This window comes from Camelus dromedarius, chromosome 12, assembly GCF_036321535.1.
Source record: "Camelus dromedarius isolate mCamDro1 chromosome 12, mCamDro1.pat, whole genome shotgun sequence".
Classification (NCBI taxonomy): Eukaryota; Metazoa; Chordata; class Mammalia; order Artiodactyla; family Camelidae; genus Camelus; species Camelus dromedarius.
The window spans coordinates 23,052,453-23,070,987 of NC_087447.1; the positions used below are offsets into that span (position 1 = coordinate 23,052,453).

The following is an 18,535-nucleotide window of genomic DNA, read 5'->3' on the forward strand; positions in this document are numbered from 1 at the left end:
GATAAAAAGGGTTTTCAGTGGGAGGTTATATCACCAGTTGGTGTCATTATTCCTGGTTGGGGGAGACCTTTGTGGAAGTGAAAGGTATTTGGTCCAGAGGCACCAGACTCAGATACAAGCTGAGCAGGAAGAAGTGAGGGAGGGATGAGAGCCCATCCAATGGTTGTCTCTGGGTGTTGGTCTCATATTCAGTCAGGGTCCAGAATGAACAAAGTCCCAAAGAGAAACTTAATGCCTTTTGCAAACAGAGCTGAAATTCTGTCTCATAATGCTTCCTTGATTTTGGTGATGAGTGAGAATGGGTGGATACCAAGAGTATGTTAAGAATGGAGACTAACACCCCAGCCTGTACTGCCAGCTAGATAATGGGGTAATGACTGTTGTTGACTGTGGATCTGTTTCTCTTCCTGGGACTCTCAGATAATCTTACAGCTCTGAAACCCATCTCCTATGAAAGGGACTGAGTAGTACCTTTAGTTTTTTAACTAAGGTGGCTCCCTCGCTACCATAAGTATTTCATTTATATAAAATTTGAGAAAGAAGCATATGCTTTTTTTAGGTGCAGTTTTGTAAACCACATCAAACCATTTCTGAAAGCAAGCAGGGTATAAATAATAAAGTAAAACAATTTGGAAGTGCGACAAGAAAAAGTGAAGGAGAGCACTAGGATGAGATGAGAGATTTAAGTTCAACATTTGCATCAGATGAAATGATCAGCCTCAAATGGCTCTGATTCTGAGTTTCCTGGCAGCAAAGGCAAAAAGGGAAATGCCTTAGCTGGTATGGCTCTAATTGTGTATTAAATGAAAGGGAGCACAAGTTCATTTGGTGATGCAAATATTGTCCATTTAATTATAACCCCTACTCCTTCCCTCTCCTTACCTAAAGGTGGTGCTGGGCAAATGTTTTTTTACTTCAGTTTTGCGAATAACAGAAGTTTAATCTTCATTGTAACAAATATTTCTTAAAAACTGGATCCTTTTAGCTCCCCTGTGCTCACACCATAACTTAGTGTGCCGATCCACCAAATTCCAGCCCTGCGCTCCTGCAACTCTGCCTAAGGGCTCTCCCTAGCTTTCAGGGCCCACTGGCTCATATACGTGGGAAGACAGGAGGTGCTGAGGAATCAGCGTTCACCCCATCATCCTTCAACGAATGGTTGAAGGTGGTCTGTAGGTAGTAACTCATATCCCTTGCTCTGTAGGTGGGATAACTCTGAGGCATATTCCGCACTGTCTCCTGGAGTTTCCCAATGGCATTCAACCTCAGTTGCCCCCAGCAGTAACTTTCTTGATAATGTGAACTTCCCTGTCTTACTTTTGCCACACTACTTCTTTGGTCCTTCCTGGGATCGCTACCTAAATAAGGTACTTGCACTCAAATCCCTGTCTCCCAGCCTGCTGCTGGAAGAACCCAACCTGAAATACTTCGTGAAAGTATGTCTTTGAGGAGCTAACTTAATAGAGGGGCAGAGCTCAGGTCAGCTATGTCACCATTTGGTTGTTTCTTTAAAACATTGGGTTAACCTTTGATCAATGCTAAATATCATATATTTCAGGACTGCATTGTTGAAAGGATGCTCAAAATATGATGGTATTATTGGTTTTAAAAGATTCAGTTAGACCCAAGAATTGATCTTTCTCTCTCTCTGTCTCACACACACACACACACACACACACACACACGCACGCACACACAAACGCTCTTCTCTGTATATAAGAGCCAGCCCAGCTCTTTCTTGGGTGGGGTGGTAGAAGTGAGTGGGACTTCACTAATGTTTGTAGAAAGAGCCAATAATACCTCCCAAGGGACTTAAGATCTTCTGAAGGATTTTGTCAATCTCTTTGATCTAGCGTTTTTCAGACAGGGGTTAGAAAGTGGCTGCTTCCTTATTGGAAGCACCCCTGGGCCTTTGCTAATGCCTCACTTTTCATAACTGATTGTGCCCTTGATCAGCTTCTCACTGCGTTAACTTCAACATGTGCCCTGGTTAAATGGTAATCTCTGTGTTAACAATTCTGTCTAGTATCATAGGGAGGACACACATGTGATGAAACTGGGAGCTCGGCTTCAAACCCCCAGTGGTTATCCTCAGCAGAAGCATCTAAATTAGAACCTGGTCCCATTCCACCCAGGTTCCCACTGGTAGATTAAGAGGTTTTCTTTCAGACGACACAGAAAGCTAAGTGGTATCAACCCAGTTAAATTGATTGTACCCGATGGCATCTTTGATGCAACCCAGACTGCAGTCAGCTACTACGATTGGCTATTTTTTGCTGAGACCCCACACCCGATTTAAATTCACTGAAGGCCCCAGTGATTACCTTTCCTTTATTCCTTGACTAGAGTCCTATGTTCAGATGTAATTTTCAAAGCAAAGTTAATAAAGACACTAGTCATTTAGCATGAAATGGTGCTAATGAAAAAAATTATGTGTATACATCTCTGCATTCTCCTGAAGACTTGGGGAATAAGTAATTGGAAGGAAGGCCTCAAACGATTTTTAATAAGTGCTTAAGTGAGCCTGGGGAGGGCCTTGAGATGTCTGGGTGTAAATGAAAAATTTCCATGTTAAACATACAGAAACACATCTGTCAATGCCTGATTCTGCTGGCCACAGAGGAGCTGCCCACTGAGTGAATAGTGCAGGGAAATTAATCAACGAAATCAGTAGCCACCAGCACGTCACCCATCTTCCTCTACAGAGAGACACGCTAGGCTTCCCGGAGGCAGAGCAGAGTTTGGGTTCTTTGGTCCCTTTTCCTAGATCTTCTCTCCAAATTTGAACATATAGCTTCGAGACCAAAGCAAAAGGAAAAGGCAGATACTCATGAAGTGTGGTGTAGCGTGTTGAAACTCTAGATTCATTCATAAAAAGATACTTTGTGAACAAGGATATCCTAGTGGAAAGTGATGTAATGGAACAAGAGATCTGTTTTCTCGCCACAGCCGGATCTGCCTCCTGGGTTTTGTGATTATTAGGGGAATGGGTCCACTCCCTAAATTAGGGATGAAGAGTGTGGACTTCCTTTTGTCATGGTCAGTATAGTTGATCTGACCAGCAGGTATCATTTGCGTGCGCCACAGAGCTGCTTTTCCTTAAAAAGTCTCTGCATTATCCTGACATGTCCCTGATGTCTCCATCATCATGTCCATTTCTTATAGGTCTTCTGGACCCAGCCATCTTTGCCGCCTTATATCAAGTATGTAAGAGAATCTTAGTGTATCAATCAGGGGAGAAAAAGATACAACTTTATTTTCTTTAAATCAACTCAAATCCAACTCTAAGGCCCGTGATTTAGGCTTGTGAGAAGTCCAGTCTCAGTCACTGCCGAGGTCTCCTCCTCCTCCGTACCCCAGGATTGTCAGAGGTCCCTGGCTTTACACAGACAGCACCAGATTGGCAGGGAGCATCCTTGGACAGCGGATTCTGGATCTACACTGTTTAGCTTGAGGAAATCCATTGTCTGAGAGCACCTGATCCCGTCAGGCCAAAACAGCCCTGCTGGCGTCGGACTGGCCTGGAGCCCGAGAGGATCCGTGGAGGCTGGAGACCCTCTGAAGAGATGTGGCTTTTCTAGTTGCCCTGCCCACCACCCTCCCCAAGATCTCCCAGGAGTGCTGAAAGGCAGACAGGGCTCCATGCCCAGGGCTGACATAACCGCCTCTCTAGGGTTTTATCACCTCCCAGTGCCATGCTGGGAGGTGTGAGGGGCTTGATGCCCAGGGCTGAGAAAACAGCAGAGCTGTCTTAGCTGAGTTTCTCTCCAAACCAGACCTCGAGCCAAGCATTTGAATCTAAGTGATTTTTCAAAGGAAGTCTTCCCAGGATCAGCCAATATGGGAGCTGGGGAAGCAAAAGAGGAAAGAGGAAGAAACCAAGCAAGAGTGATGTCAACTGAACTCCCAGACTCCGCCTGATCCTGTAGCATGCTGGGAAGTGTAGATTACGCCTCAAGAAACCAGATAAACAGGGCTTTTGTTCTCCCACACCCATCAGTCACTGGCTGCAGGCAGCCCTCGGGTGGGCATGAGGGGACACATATCTAGGCATTTTTCAGCTCTTCATACAGGCAAGATGGTGCCTACGCCCAAGGGCAGTCCTCGGAAGGTGGCAGGTGCCAGCTCACAGCAGCAAAGCACACGTGTAGAAGCTGAGCTGGCGGAAGGATGAGGAGACCTGAGTGGGGCACCAACAGTGATCACTACTCGAGCCATCCCAAAGCCATCAAGTTATCCTCTGTAAAGTGTTATCACCACAAACTGCCTAATACTGTTGCTCTGAGGAAAAGATAAAGAAGGCAAGGGAGAGAAGACCTTTCTTTAACGTTTATCTGAGACAACATCCCAGAGAAATGCGTCCCAAGGACTGTTTTCGTCCGCAAAATAGCACATAAAGTTATGCTAAACTTAATGTGTTTATGTCTCTGGGCTGAGTCCCAAAGGTACCAGAACGATGTGCTGTTTGTGACTAATCGTGAAATACTTTACTTAGCAGAGCAGGAGTTGATGCTCCTTAACACCGGAGATGCAGATGTTTTATATTCTACTTTGGCTTTGTGTGAAAACATCCATCCCACCGAGGGGAAATGAAACCCAAAGCTCTTGAAAAATCGAATAGTGAGAGTCATGAATCTGCTCGATGGGGAGATACAAAGGTTTCTAAACAGAGAACCCACACGGGGAAGAAAGAGATAGTTTTGAAATCTAACCCTGGGGCGATGCTCTGATGAGATGCAGATGGTCTATGAACCCAACAGGTAGATGTCTAAACCGGGAGAGGAAAGGATGCACAGAGGAAGTCTTAGAATCCTCTTCAAAAGCATCGTGGGAGAGTGTACAGCTTTGAAAAGTACAGGAAATAAATGAGAGGGAAGAGAGAATAATGCCCAGGGGATGTTCGATACAGGAATATAATTTTAAGTCTTCATTACCCAGGATTAAAGTAGATGAATGTACAAAGACTATGGTTGGTACCCAGAAGTCTGAATCAACACACCAGACCCAGGTCGGGAAGCCTATCATGTGTAGACATTACCAAGAGACCAAATAATATTGCTTTATACTTGAATAGACTCAATATTAGCCCTTTAGATTTCTTTATGGGTTTTTCTTTAAGGTGTATGAATTTGGGGAGTTGATTTTTAAAGGCAACTGGGTGCTTGTAAGTAACAAACAAATAATGTGTAATTTAAATTACTCCTCAAAACCAGCCCAGCTGGAAAAGTGTTATTATCTTGTTTTACAGGTGAGAAAAGCAAGGCTTGGTGAGATTAATTAATTTTCCCAGGTCCTAGTTTATTAAGTGGAAAAATGAATATGTTTTAGCCTTTATCCCTTCCTCCCACAAGCAGACATTAGCTGAACACCCGCTGTGTGCTTCTTCTGGACACTGAGAACCAAATGATTATCTGATCCTGGAGGCCATTATTTTTCCACCAGAGTCTAGTGACAAACTCATTTAAATCTGAATTCATGGGAAGTTGGATTACTCTATAATTATGCAAGATGGTAAAGAGATTTGCATGGAGTGGAGAGAGTATGGGAACACACAAAAAAAGCATGAAGACAATGCTAGATTTATAGTCTTAGTGGGGAGGACCCAAACCATTTTGCCTGATACTTTAAAAAATAATAATAACAGAAACCGAAACAACAAAAATAATAAACTTTTATGGTTACATTTTCTGATTATAAAACTTGGAAAAAAAAAGTATAAGGAAGCAAAAAACATTCTCAGTGTTAACAAGCCAGAGATGACTGTAATTATCTTAAAGTACACTTTTCCAGTCTTTTTTCCCCCCTCTTTAGCTACTCTGATTTTTTTTTCCTTTGGTTTTGGTTTTTAACAGTTTTTTATGATATGTCTATGTGTGGTTTTCTTCCTATTTATCTGGACTGGGTAAATCTGTAGGTTGATGTCTTTCATCGGGAAAAATTCAGTTACTATCTCTTTACATATTGGTTTTACTCCATTCTCTCTCCTTCTGAGATGCCCATTACATGTATTTATGAATCTCACTGCACATTTTCCTTTACAATTTCCTGTACATTTTCATCTTTTTGTCTCTTGGACCTTGTTCTGAATGTTTTTCTTTCAGGTTATATTTCAGTTTGTTGATACTCTTAAGCCATATCTGGTTTGCTATTAAACTCTGAGTTTGTGCTGAGTTTTTACTTTCTGTCGTTGTGACTTTTTGAGTTCTAGATTTCCCCTTTGGTTATTTTTTTTAAAGTTTCCTGTTTTCTACTGAAGTTCTCAAGTTTCTCTTTTATTTCCTATTTATTCTTAAGTAGTGTCATAAAACTGCATTATCTGAATCCTTTATAAATCTGTTTCTGATCTGCATTCCTCTTGAATTTCAGCCACGTAGACTTGCCTTCTTTTGAACCCTCACTAGGAAGCATCATTCAGCTCAATCCTGGTGACATTTCATGAGCATAACTTAAAACCAAATAATATTTCTCCATTCTAAGATTTTAGCAAGTTTAAGGTGCACCATTGATTTAATTATAGCTTTTCTGGGGATTTGGGAGTAAAGAAACATTACAAGAAAAATATACATGTGACCTGACTTCAGACATGTCACGTTATAAAGAAATAGCCATTTAAGAATTAAAGAAATATGGCAGAATTCCTCAACATTGGGCAGACATGTTTGGATATCTTAAGTCCGTTTATATTTAAATCTTCTCTTAAAGCCTCTTCAGTGAGAGACACAACCTGAATTGTCCTGAGGCTTTGTTATCTCTAAGGGCTCGAGAACTCTCCAAGGTTCCTGCCAGTTAAACCTACATTCAATGTCATAGAAATATGATGCATGGGAATCCTGTACATAGGAAATCATGGGATGGGAGCCTAGTGGACCATGAAAGGACTTCAAAGAGGAGAAAAACCCATTGATCAGGCAGTAGAAGTGATTTCTTGTCTTCTGCCAAAGCTGATGTGGCTAGAGGCTAGTTTAGATTCTTCCAGTGTTCCAGCACTGGTCCTAAGTATCACCCAGTCTTCCTTGGCCATGAGTTCTAACAAGCAAAGCTCACAATGGAAGGGGAATTGCACTTAAATTACACAAACCATTGCCCTTTGATAGCCTAACTGGCCACAGATGCCAAGTATCTGCCAAGGTCAAGCAGCTGGTGGGGGCGGTAGCCAAAGGAAGAACGTGGCTCCCATCTAAGCAGAGATCTCCTCCCCACACCAGCTGATTCTTGCCCTGTGGGAATACAGCCCCAGAGTTTTCAGAGCTGAATTTTGTCAGAAGCCAGTAGCACAGACTTTTATGAGAAATCCTCTGATTTTTATGTTGGCAATGAATTTCATTTTCTAAAACTTGCGGGTAAAACACAGTGTGTTTTTGAGACGATTGCAGTCTGTGGGTTGTCTCCGGGCTACATGTTCAGCACTGAATGAGGCTGTACTGTAAGAAGGTAGCCCCATCCCTGAATCTCTGCCTCTTCTTCCCACATCATAGAGGGATTCCTGGAAATACAAGCACTGGGACTTTCTGAGTCCACTTGAAGCTTCAAAACATGCATTGGCCTCCCTGTACCATTTCGGTATTTTTAAACAGCTCACTCGGCGAGGTCTCTTTCCTACACTTAAAATGGGGCTTTGGAGTCAACACCAGGGAAACTGCTCATATTACATGACCAAGAGCACAGAGTGTCACTGACATCATCTATCTGTCACATGACGGACGGGCAATCATAGACCAGACAAGCCAGTAACTCGGTCAAGATTAACAAGCTCAAAATATTACACATAGGAAACTCTATTAATTTTTAGTTCTCAAATATTTTAGAGGTGTTATATAAATGGAGATTCATTTCTTGCCTGGAGGCAAGCAAGTAAGTTGCTTGAAAGATAATCGGGACAGTTACAGGGAGAAAAGCATGTCCAATGCATAATTGTATTGCGTGGGGATGGTGTTATACAGATGAACCTGGGTCTTGGGAAAAATGATTAAAAAGAGACGAGGGAGGCTGATAGAGTGACTGGTACCCAGACTCTCAGGGGACTTACCCTGTGTCTGTAGGCGAGGAATATTCAGTATTGTGCCATGATCCATTTGGGAAAAATATGTCATCTAGCTGATAGAATGTTTCTAGGATTTATCTAATGGCCTGTTCAGTGCTCAGAATAGCTGGTGATGCCAGTTTTATTCTAAATAAAGAGAGAATACATATGTCTTTGTAATGAATATTGTTAAATATTTAGATGGAAAGTTATATTTGGAGATTAAGGGAAATTAGTTGTATCTCTGAATTTATATTGTCCTCTAGTGTTTTTTATCTACAACTTTCAACACACTGATGTTCCTGCAGATGAAATATAAAATCCAAATTCATATATGTACTGTTGTTTCTAATCTGTTCCACTGTCTGGGTACAACGCACATAGGAAATTGAAGAGTCTAGTTTAATTGCCCAAGCTTTAGGGAACACAGGAAATGATTATTACAACACTGAAAAACAATAACCCTTGTATGCTGGTCATAAAATCTAGGCAAAATGTGTATTTTGTCCAGGCCTGCCCAGCTCCCACTGCAGTTTGAGGGAAAAAATGATCATGACCATGTAAGAGACGCTGCAGTGTCAAATGTATTTATTTATGGAATGAGACACATCTCAGTTTACGTATAAAATCATTAAAACAAGGGGAAGATATGTGCAATGTGTGCATTTTCTATTATGAGTTTTCTCTTGGTAATTCCTTTGAGTGCCATCGTTAGCAGGCTCTATGTCACTGTGTTTTTAATTAAATGAAACGTGAAAAGATTCGATTTTAAAATGGAATACTTCAGACTCTTAATAGCTCTCCTTTTCTTTAATTTTCACTTTTAGGCCTTGAAGAAAGAAACTGCTCAGACCCTGGGGGGCCAGTCAATGGGTACAAGAGGGTGACAGGAGGCCCCGGGCTCCTGGAAGGGCGCTATGCAAAAATTGGCACCGTCATGTCCTTCTTTTGTAACAACTCGTACGTTCTTAGTGGCAATGAGATGAGGACTTGCCAGCGGGATGGAGAGTGGTCGGGGAAACAGCCCATCTGCATAAAAGGTAACTTGCAAACATTTCTGAAGTCCATAGAAATAGATGGAGTTGCTGGCCATTTTGGTAGCTCCGATGCGTGTTTTTGTGCCCCTGGAAAAAAATGCCTTGCTCTGTTCAGTTTTCACTGGAACCGTATGCTACTCTTAGATTGGAAACCACGCATAAAAGCATTTGCTTCTTTTGGGGGCCACCAAAGGATTAGGCTTATCCTAATCACATCTTGATGTGATCAAGAAGAGTGATGTCGTTATCAGAGCAGTTTAGGAGAGATGACAAGGCTGAGTTTTATATTGTGCAAACCCGAGGGTAGAATTGAAGCAATCAATATACATTTCTATGGTTACATTTAGCTACTGTCTATGCAACTTTAAGTTAATGCAAGAATAAAAGGACAATATAGACATACCATCCCTGTCAGCTTACGTGGAGGGTGGTTTAAGATGTTAAGATGTTTAAAAACACCTTTTAAAAAAAAGAATTGGGGAAGGTATAGCTCAGAGGCAGAGCACATGCTCAGCATGCATGAGGTCATGGGTTCAATCCCCAGTACCTCTGTTACAAATAATTAAATACCTAATTACCTCCCCCCAAAAATAAAACACAAGCTTAAAAAAAAAAAAAAGAAGTTGACATTAAAAAGAGTAAATCCTGAACATTCAAAGCAGAGTTATAAAACAAATGAGTGGTGTATATTCAGAGAAAGGAGTGATCAATGTCGCCTGAAATAAGGACAATTGCCTGTAGCAGGTGGGACTGGAGCCATTCTGGGGAGCAAGGAAGGATCTGTAAAAGCGAAGAGGAGTCGGAACAATATTCCAGTTAGAGAACACAGGAAAAGTGGTGTAAGCAGAAGTGAGAGAATCATGGTAAATGAAAAGCAGGTAAATCTAGAAATCTGGGAAGTACATTTAAAGAGGTAGTTTGGGATCAGAACAAATGGACTGTGGAGTAGGGAAGTCTGAACCTTACCCCTTGGTGGTGGGGAGGCAGAGTGTCTCACTAGTTGCTCCTGGTCAACAACTCCATCTCTTTTTGGTGGCAGGTCACAATTATCTGGCTGTTTCCTGGGAAGAAAAGCCTATCCTTGGCCTAGATTATCCAGATAATTGCTTCAATCCTCCACTTTCCCTTCTGGGTGTTTGTCAACAACCTGAGTCATGGGAAAGGGATTGAAAGAATGGCTTGTGAAAGGAATAAATCACTTTAGACTTTAGCCAGGAGCGACTTCCATCCCCACCAGCACAGACTCTTGATTCTCGATTTCATTAAGTATGGAACTGGCGTTACATATGTCCTTGGAGATTTTTGTTGACTCTTCTCTTACAAATTAATACAACCGAAGTTCCCTAGGTTGCTAATTAGACGAATGTTGGCCACTTGATTGGGAAAGTGAGATGGGAAGGATTCCTTTCACTTGTGAAGAAAGAGAGACTTCAACAAAATTAAACTGGGCCTTGAGTTGCCCTCAAAGGATCATTAGGAACCTTAATTGCAGAGAAAGGACGTGGAGGAATCAGTTACTCAAGACTTACTGATGGTTGACACTGCTGTCTGGTTTTAAATGAGAACCTTGAAATCCCCAATGTTGGGCTATATTTTAGAACCTTAACATCGGCTTTTATTCCATGTTGATCAAGTCTGCTAATACTTTTTATGTAAACAGATAACCCTAATCTCTTAACTGCCAGCATTTCATATCATCCAGGTGGAGCAGCTCTTCAGAGGTGTTTATTCCCCTTGGGTTCTTCAAAGGGGGCTGCCAATTGGGTTATTCTGCTAAGTGAGCTTTCCGAGCTCGGCTGACACGTCTTACCTCTGAGATCCTGGGGAATGTGCCCCGGTGTCCAGAAGGGGTGATCAGGGATGCATCTGAACCGAATGGTGCGAACCTTTGATGTGGAAAAGGATCACGCAGTGCGGTCTTTTCTCTTCTAGCCTGTCGAGAACCAAAGATCTCAGACCTGGTGAGACGGAGAGTTCTTCCAATGCAGGTTCAGTCAAGGTGAGGTCGAAACACCTGAACTCTACTCTAAAGGCGAATGAACCTTCCCCTCCCACCCCCTTTCCCCAGTCTGTTTGGCCAAAGACAGTCTGGGGTTTCTTAGGGACACTCAGTGCTGACTGGCCATGAAAGAATAGGGCTTGTTAGATGGAGGCTGAGGAGCCAGCTGCCTTTAGCCAAGAGGTAGTGACTGTTGGAAGATGTACCAGGTTTCACTGGCTCGTGGGAAAGTAAGCAGTTGGTGGGAAGCCAGACTTTAAGGTGGTCTTTGAGGAACTGGCTTTTAATACTTGAGTCTTCCTGAAATTACTACGTATTCATCATACAGCTTCTAGGGGGATGGCATTCCTACCCAATGCAGCCAGCTGTGCCTTAGGAAGATGCTCTTGGTAGTGACCAACCAGATGAGGCAGGCTGGTGGAGCCAGGAGCCAGAGATGAACAATGAGGGTTGAGAAGCCTCGGGGACACCCACTCAGCCTTTCTCCTAGAAAGACAGAGGCGGGGACTCCTGGTGGTGAGTTACACTCGTGGCTCCGTGGCTCCATCTGTCTGGAATATGTGTCCACAGGATTTCAAGGTGGCTTAATGCCTGGCTTCCTTCTGTTCTCTGCTCCATTTCTACCTGGCAGAGAGACTTTCCACGACTATCCTTTTGAAAATAGCAACCCCACCTCCACCCTGACCACTGAGCTGACTTCTTTACCCAGCGCTCTCTGGCCTTTACAGAGATCTCCAGTTTTCATCTTAGCAACCATCCTCACCTGTTGTCTTACAGACATTTTGTTTACTTGTTCAACTTCTGTCTCCCCGCACCACCCCCTTCCCCCTGCCAAAATGTGCGAGTTACATGTGCAGAAACATTTTCTGTTTGGTTCATGCTGAACTCCTAGTGCCTAGAACAGTGCCTGCTGCGTCGTGGGCGCCCCCCCAAATAGTGAATGAATGAAAGATTGATTGGATTGACACACAAGGGTTTAAGACCTATTTCTGTCATCTCTCTTTAGTGCTGGGTATTCTTGGGCAAGTTTCTAAACTTGCCGAACCTCCAGTTTCTTCTTTTGAAAAGGGTAATCGCGGTAACATCAGTCTCTGGGGATTGTTAAGGGTTAAATGCAGGGCTAGTAGCAAGCATTCATTGGGTGTTTGCCAGCTGCCAGCTATCCTTCTGAATTCTTTACATGCTTATTTAATCTTTGCTACAACCTCTGAGGTAAGGATTATTTTATGACCATTTCATTTTAGATTTTATTACTTTGTATTACATATGGGTAAATGGAGGCTCCGAGAAGGTAGAGGACTTGCTAGAGGAGGGAGCAGAGCCAGGATGCAAATCTAGGGTCTTCAGGGTCTGCTCCCTGATGCACGAAAATTTAATTCAGCCCTCTGTAAACACCTTGTGCACAAAAGCAGTAGCTTTTGCTTTTAGAAATAGTAACAATGAATCTCAGTGACTAGAACTGACCCCAACCAAGTGACATGAAATATTAAAAAATTAGGCTATTCCTCCATCTCTCACTCTGCCTCTGGCTTTCTCATTCCATATCCCTTTGCAGGCCAGGCATTCCCTTGGGAACAGTGGCAGTGGAATCCGCATTCTGCCCCTCCCCCGTTTTCTAATCATCCTGATTTACCTGGGGCTGGACTCTCCTGCAAGTGTTCTTCCCAAGGAGACATCTTGTAGAGGAGGCCCCGAGCTTTTCAAAAAGACCACTGGGCTTTGCATTTTGTAAAGCAGTTATAATGGGGAGTCAGGTGACATGGGCCAGGTGTCTAATGCAGATGAGAAAGCAAGCCTAAAACGTGGTTTTAAGTATCTTTCTGGAAGATAACGCTGCTGGAGTGGGGGTATGACAATCTCCAGCAGCCAGGCTCACCCAGGAACCCCCAAAGGCAATGTAAACCTTCAGTGGCAAAAGCTGAACTTGTTTGCAAGTCCAAAATCTTCCTGAACTGTAGACCTGGTTGTAGACAAGAGCTAAAGATTTGCTGGATGAAATCAATGTGGATGGAATATTTGCTCTGAGCAAAGCACTGTACAGACACATGAAACAGATTTCTTAAGATGCCATCGGATTGGCATTGCAGGGACACCAGGGTGACTTGTGATTGCTCAGCGGTGCCCGGGTTCTGCATTAGCTTCCTATGTGCCCTTCAACACCCGCACCTACCTCTCTGGGCTTCCTTCCTCCATTCATTAAACAGGGATGAAAACACTGATTCCTAAAGGAATTCTAACTTGTCTGTTAATAGTCATTATGCACTGATATAAAATGAGCGTAAGCCGTGTGGTGTGCATACATTGCTCCCAAGAATCCCAGGGTGATCTCCGGGGACTTCAACCTCGGGGCTCATTTAAAGGCCTTTTCACATTTACACACAACGCTCCTTAATTCCCCCAATCAATGTGCCCTGAGAGAAAGCTCTGTTCTCTGAGGTGGACTAAGTACATTGGCTAATTGCTAAATCCAGCTACTGTATCAACACAGTTTAGTTCAAGTCAGTTCCTAATATTGCCCCATTACGATAATCGTTAGAGAAGAGCACACGCCTGGATTTCTCTCATTCGAATGCACTTCCTTTCTTGTTTAATTTCACAAGTGATTTTTGTGTGTGTGCCCGTAGAGCGTACCTTTGGGTAGCAGCTATCATGTCAGATATTATTCTCTTCGGTTGAAGTCCTGGGTGGCAGGAGACATGCCAGAAATGGAAATGGAGGAATAAAATGAAGGTTGAAATGTGCAAGAAAATTTGCTTAGTGGTAGAGGAGATGGGGGTAAGGGGGCGGTGAGGGGAGAGAAAGAGAGACAGAGGAAGAGACAGCTGTTGTTTTCTTCCTCTGTAACCAAATATCCACGTGGGAATTGGCAGGGATGCTAAAAGGGCCACAATGACTGTCTCCTGCCCTCCTCTCTCTCCGGGCCCGTGTGCCCTAATGCAGGGAGACACCATTACACCAGCTGTATTCATCAGCCTTCAGCAAGCAGAAACTGCAGGACGCCCCGACCAAGAAGCCAGCTTTTCCCTTTGGAGACCTGCCCCCCGGGTACCAACATCTGCACACTCAGCTCCAGTACGAGTGCATCTCGCCCTTCTACCGCCGCCTGGGCAGCAGCCGGAGAACGTGTCTGAGGACTGGGAAGTGGAGCGGGCGTGCCCCATCCTGCGTCCCTAGTGAGTCAAGGCCTATCCTTGGGTTAGAACAGCTCACAGCTCCCATGACTGCCTATGAAAAGCCACTGACCCCTTTGAAGACTTTGGGGAAAACTCCTTGTCTAAAGGAATGATCCTCTAATACTTTCCCTAGCTTGATGATGTCTGAAATTTCCACAGTTAGAGCTTCCTTCCTTTGGCTTAAACTTATTACCCAGGAGAAATTAACTCATTAAATCTTAGATTAATTATTTTGGAAAGAGGAGGACATAGTTTCTTGTGGATAATTCTATCATATTTACTTGGAGAAAAGGGACAGTGTAGTCATTAAACACCAAGTGGGGGAGGGGTTAAAGGAGACAGAGGGCTTCTAGTCATGTCATCTTGGCTACCCTGTGTAAGCCCCAGTTTTCATCCTCATCACCCAATGGTATTAATTGGGTTATTGTTATTAATTAGATAATGAGGGATTAATTACAAGGTTATAATGATGATGACTGAGATAATACATGTGTCTGGAACAGGGTCTTGCACATACAAAGCTACCCTCATCCTCTTTCTCAAAGGAGAGGAGTATGGCTTAGTTCATAGTGATCATCTTTATAGTGATAGTCATGATATTTTAAGTCTTTCTATATACCATCTCATCTGGTCTCTTCAGCCCTCTGAGACAATTGCGATTACTGTATCCATTTTGCAAGCAAGAAGACTGAGGGTCTAAGAGATTAGGCAAACACTACATATAAAATAGATAAACAACAAGGCCCTACTGTATAGCACAGGGAACTATATTCAATAATTTGTGATAATCTATAATGATAATATGAAAAATAATATATGTATATATGTATAACAGAATCACTATGCTCTATACCAGAAACTAACACACTGTAAATCAACTACACTTTAATAAAAAAAGAGAGATTAGGCAACTGACCCCATAGGTGCCTGGGATGGTAAGTCTAATCGTAACCCTAGTCAACCCATGGTTGACTTTATAGTCAGCCGTGTCAAGGTGGTTGATTAATATTTAAAGGGAAAAGAAAAACTGGGTAGATGCTTTGTAGACTTGACACTCACAAAGAGGTGTCACCTTTCCAGATTTGTGCTCTCTTGGTTGATTGACACCTTCCCCTTTGGATGGGAAGGTCTGAGTTTATCTTACTTCACGGTCTGTGCTTTCCCCATAGTCTGCGGGAAAACTGAGAACGTCACCACTCCGAAGACCCAGGGGACGCGCTGGCCGTGGCAGGCGGCCATCTACAGGAGGGCCAGCAGGGTGCACGGTGGCAGCCTGCACAAGGATGCGAGGTTCCTGGTCTGCAGCGGCGCCCTGGTGAATGAACGCACCGTGGTGGTGGCTGCCCATTGCGTGACCGAACTGGGGAGGGTCTCCGTGATCAAGACAGCAGACCTCAAAGTTGTCCTGGGAAAATTCTACCGAGATGATGACCGGGATGAGAAGAGCATCCAGAGCTTGCGGGTGAGAGAGGCTGCAGCCTGGAAACTGGGGCTCTGGCTCAGCAATGCCCAGCACCAGGAGAGCAGCGGCTGTGTCAGCCCTGTCACCTGAGCACTTAGCTCCCAGCCCAGAGCCTGGAAGTGTTAGGCGCGTAGTAGGTGCCTAATATTTCACACTGATGGATACTAGACAGGGGCATCTAGAAAGACTATGGCATCCTCCCCCCGCCCCCTTAAACTGTTTTAAAAATAAGATAGTAACAGGCGTCTTCCATCGCTGTGGTCATCAAGAGTTAACCACCTGTTATGTTCAGGACACTGCACTAGGTAGGCTTTGAGGACGTCGAGACATAGCCCTAATCGACTCATGATATTCTTCTCTTTCCCTGCCTGCCTGCCTCCCTCTCTGCCATCCACCCACTCACCCATCCAGCTCGTCCATAGGTCCATCCATCTGCCTGGCAATCCATCCATCTATCCACTCATCCATTGTTTCTTTCTTTTATTCTAGTCTTGGGATTGAACCCAGGACCTTGTGCGTGCTAAGCATGAGCTATACCCCGACCCCCTCATCCATCCATCCACTGTTGAGTTCCCACAGCATGCCATCCGCTGGAAATAGACACAGGACTGAATCAGGCATGGTTTTTGCCCTGAGGAGTCCACAGACGAGGGGAGGAGATAGACCAGTATGTCGTGATTAGTTCAACACAATAGAATCCCTGAGGAAATGTGCCCAGATGTAGTTGAAGGAATAGAACACGTAGGTAAAAATGTTACAGCGTGTCACAGACGTAAGCCCCCAGAGGCCCCCATCAAAGAGGATGATCAGCAAGGATTGGGACAATCAGGGAGGCTTTGTGAAGAAGTCCGGCGGAACCTTCTGCTTGTAGCTCTGTCTTACTGGCTTGAGGGTAAATGAAATGTTTACAGCGGGCCAGAGGTCGCAAACTGATAGGTGGTAGGAGTTGCTGTTTTGATAGTGCTAACACATAGTTTTTAGTCAGTTATGTGCCAACATTTAAAAATCAGGAGGTTTCAGCCAGAGATCTAGAGTCTGTTCTCTGGCAAAATTAGAATTTCTGCATGGCAGTGGTCAGCTGGAGCCGAGGGGCATTTGCCTCCTCCAGACCGACTCTGCCTGGGGCGTGCACTCCCATTCTCCGAAGCCTCACTTGGCTACTACGCTTATTTTCCACCACCTGCCAGCCGCAGTAGGCTGAACTGAAGTTTCAGTTCACAACCCTGGAAATAGAGCCTCTGCTTTCTATGATCCCTTAAGCAAAGTATCTCCAAATAATAGCAGCTCTCTCTCAGATATTTTCTCACGATAACATAGTAGCCCCAGGGCTTACCTGTCCTTGTCACTGTGGAGTTGGCTGCTCACCATGGCCTTACGTTCCTTGCCTTTGTAGATTTCTGCAATCATCCTGCATCCCAACTACGACCCCATCCTGCTGGATGCTGACATCGCCATCCTGAAGCTCCTGGACAAGGCTCGCATCAGCACCCACGTGCAGCCCATCTGCCTGGCGGCCCCTCGGGACCTCAGCACCTCCTTCCAGGAGTCCCGCATCACCGTGGCTGGCTGGAACGTCCTGGCAGACGTGAGGAGCCCTGGCTTCAAGAACGACACACTGCGCTCAGGGGTGGTCAGGGTGGCGGACTCGCTGCTGTGTGAGGAGCAGCACGAGGACCACGGCATCCCAGTCAGCGTCACAGACAACATGTTCTGTGCCAGCCGGGACCCCACCGCCCCTTCTGACATCTGCACGGCAGAGACGGGGGGCATCGCAGCTGTGTCCTTCCCGGGTCGGGCGTCCCCTGAGCCCCGCTGGCATCTGGTGGGGCTGGTCAGCTGGAGCTATGACAAAACATGCAGCCACAGCCTCTACACAGCCTTCACCAAAGTGCTGCCTTTCAAAGACTGGATCGAGAGAAACATGAAATGAGCCTCAGGCCCGTGGAGAAGCTTTTCCGAGCATCCATCCATCCATCCGGATGTGTGTTGCCCCAGGCAGTGTGGACCTGAAGTGTGATTCTGCCCATGAACTGGGCTGTGCCAGGGCTTCTGATTTCAAGGACAAAACCAGTGGAGGGTGAGGAGAGCTTACTTTCTGGTGGGCCCCTGCCTCCCTGACTGCTGGGACCATTGGGAAGATACCAGGGCTACTTGCAAGAACTGTTTCTTCAAAATAGACTACATGAATAGCAAAGGATTCCTCCCCATTCAAACAACTCAGTGGCCTTCCCCACCAGCCCTTCAGAGGTGCAAATGCTGTGGTCAGCTCTGGACGAGAGAGGACTGACTGGCTTCGTCAGGTCTCTTCCAAGGCTCCAGCCAGACCAAGTTCCAAACGGCCACTTGTGGAGCCAGCTGTGGTGCTGGTGTCTGTGCACACCACCACGGCACGGCGTGGTCCTTTGCCCTCCCAGTCCCCTGTACACACTTTAATAAAACAAGGGTTGGCTTCTGACCCACAGAACAGATGTGCCATGGCTCTGATTCCTGCATGCAACCTCTTTGAGCTACACGTGTTAGAACCAGAGGCTGGGTGGGGACCAGCGGCTCGGTGGCAGCCCTTTAAAATAGACCCCCACCCCAGATGATCATTCCCAAATAACACATATAGCAGAGTCAATGCCATCTTTTCAGTGCCAGGGCTTGGAGTTTGCTGGGTCATAGGGTGTGGGAGGAGGGAGATGGGGACCCTTAGGTAAGGCCCAAAGAGAGGAAAGTACCAGGGGTTGGGTGCTTTTCAGTGTCCCCTCTGGTTCTCATGTTCTAGATCCAGCATAAAACCCTGCTGTGCATCTCCATACTTCTCTAGAACAGATTTTCATAGCATCTAAATTGGAATCACCA

The 18,535-nt window shown here is 44.8% G+C and overlaps 1 protein-coding gene across 2 annotated transcripts in view; it reads left to right on the top strand.

Moving 5' to 3' along the window:
- Window positions 1-18,159, top strand: part of PAMR1 (peptidase domain containing associated with muscle regeneration 1) — a 148,136-nt gene extending 129,977 nt beyond the window's left edge. For both annotated transcript variants that reach the window (XM_031459796.2, XM_011000589.3), the window contains 5 exons: window positions 8,848-9,060; window positions 10,990-11,056; window positions 13,997-14,229; window positions 15,399-15,691; window positions 17,085-18,159. In XM_031459796.2, the coding sequence (XP_031315656.2) occupies window positions 8,848-9,060; window positions 10,990-11,056; window positions 13,997-14,229; window positions 15,399-15,691; window positions 17,085-17,621 (1,343 nt within the window). In that variant the 3' untranslated portion in view covers window positions 17,622-18,159. The remainder of the gene's footprint in view (window positions 1-8,847; window positions 9,061-10,989; window positions 11,057-13,996; window positions 14,230-15,398; window positions 15,692-17,084) is intronic.
- The last annotated feature ends 376 nt before the right edge of the window (window positions 18,160-18,535 follow it).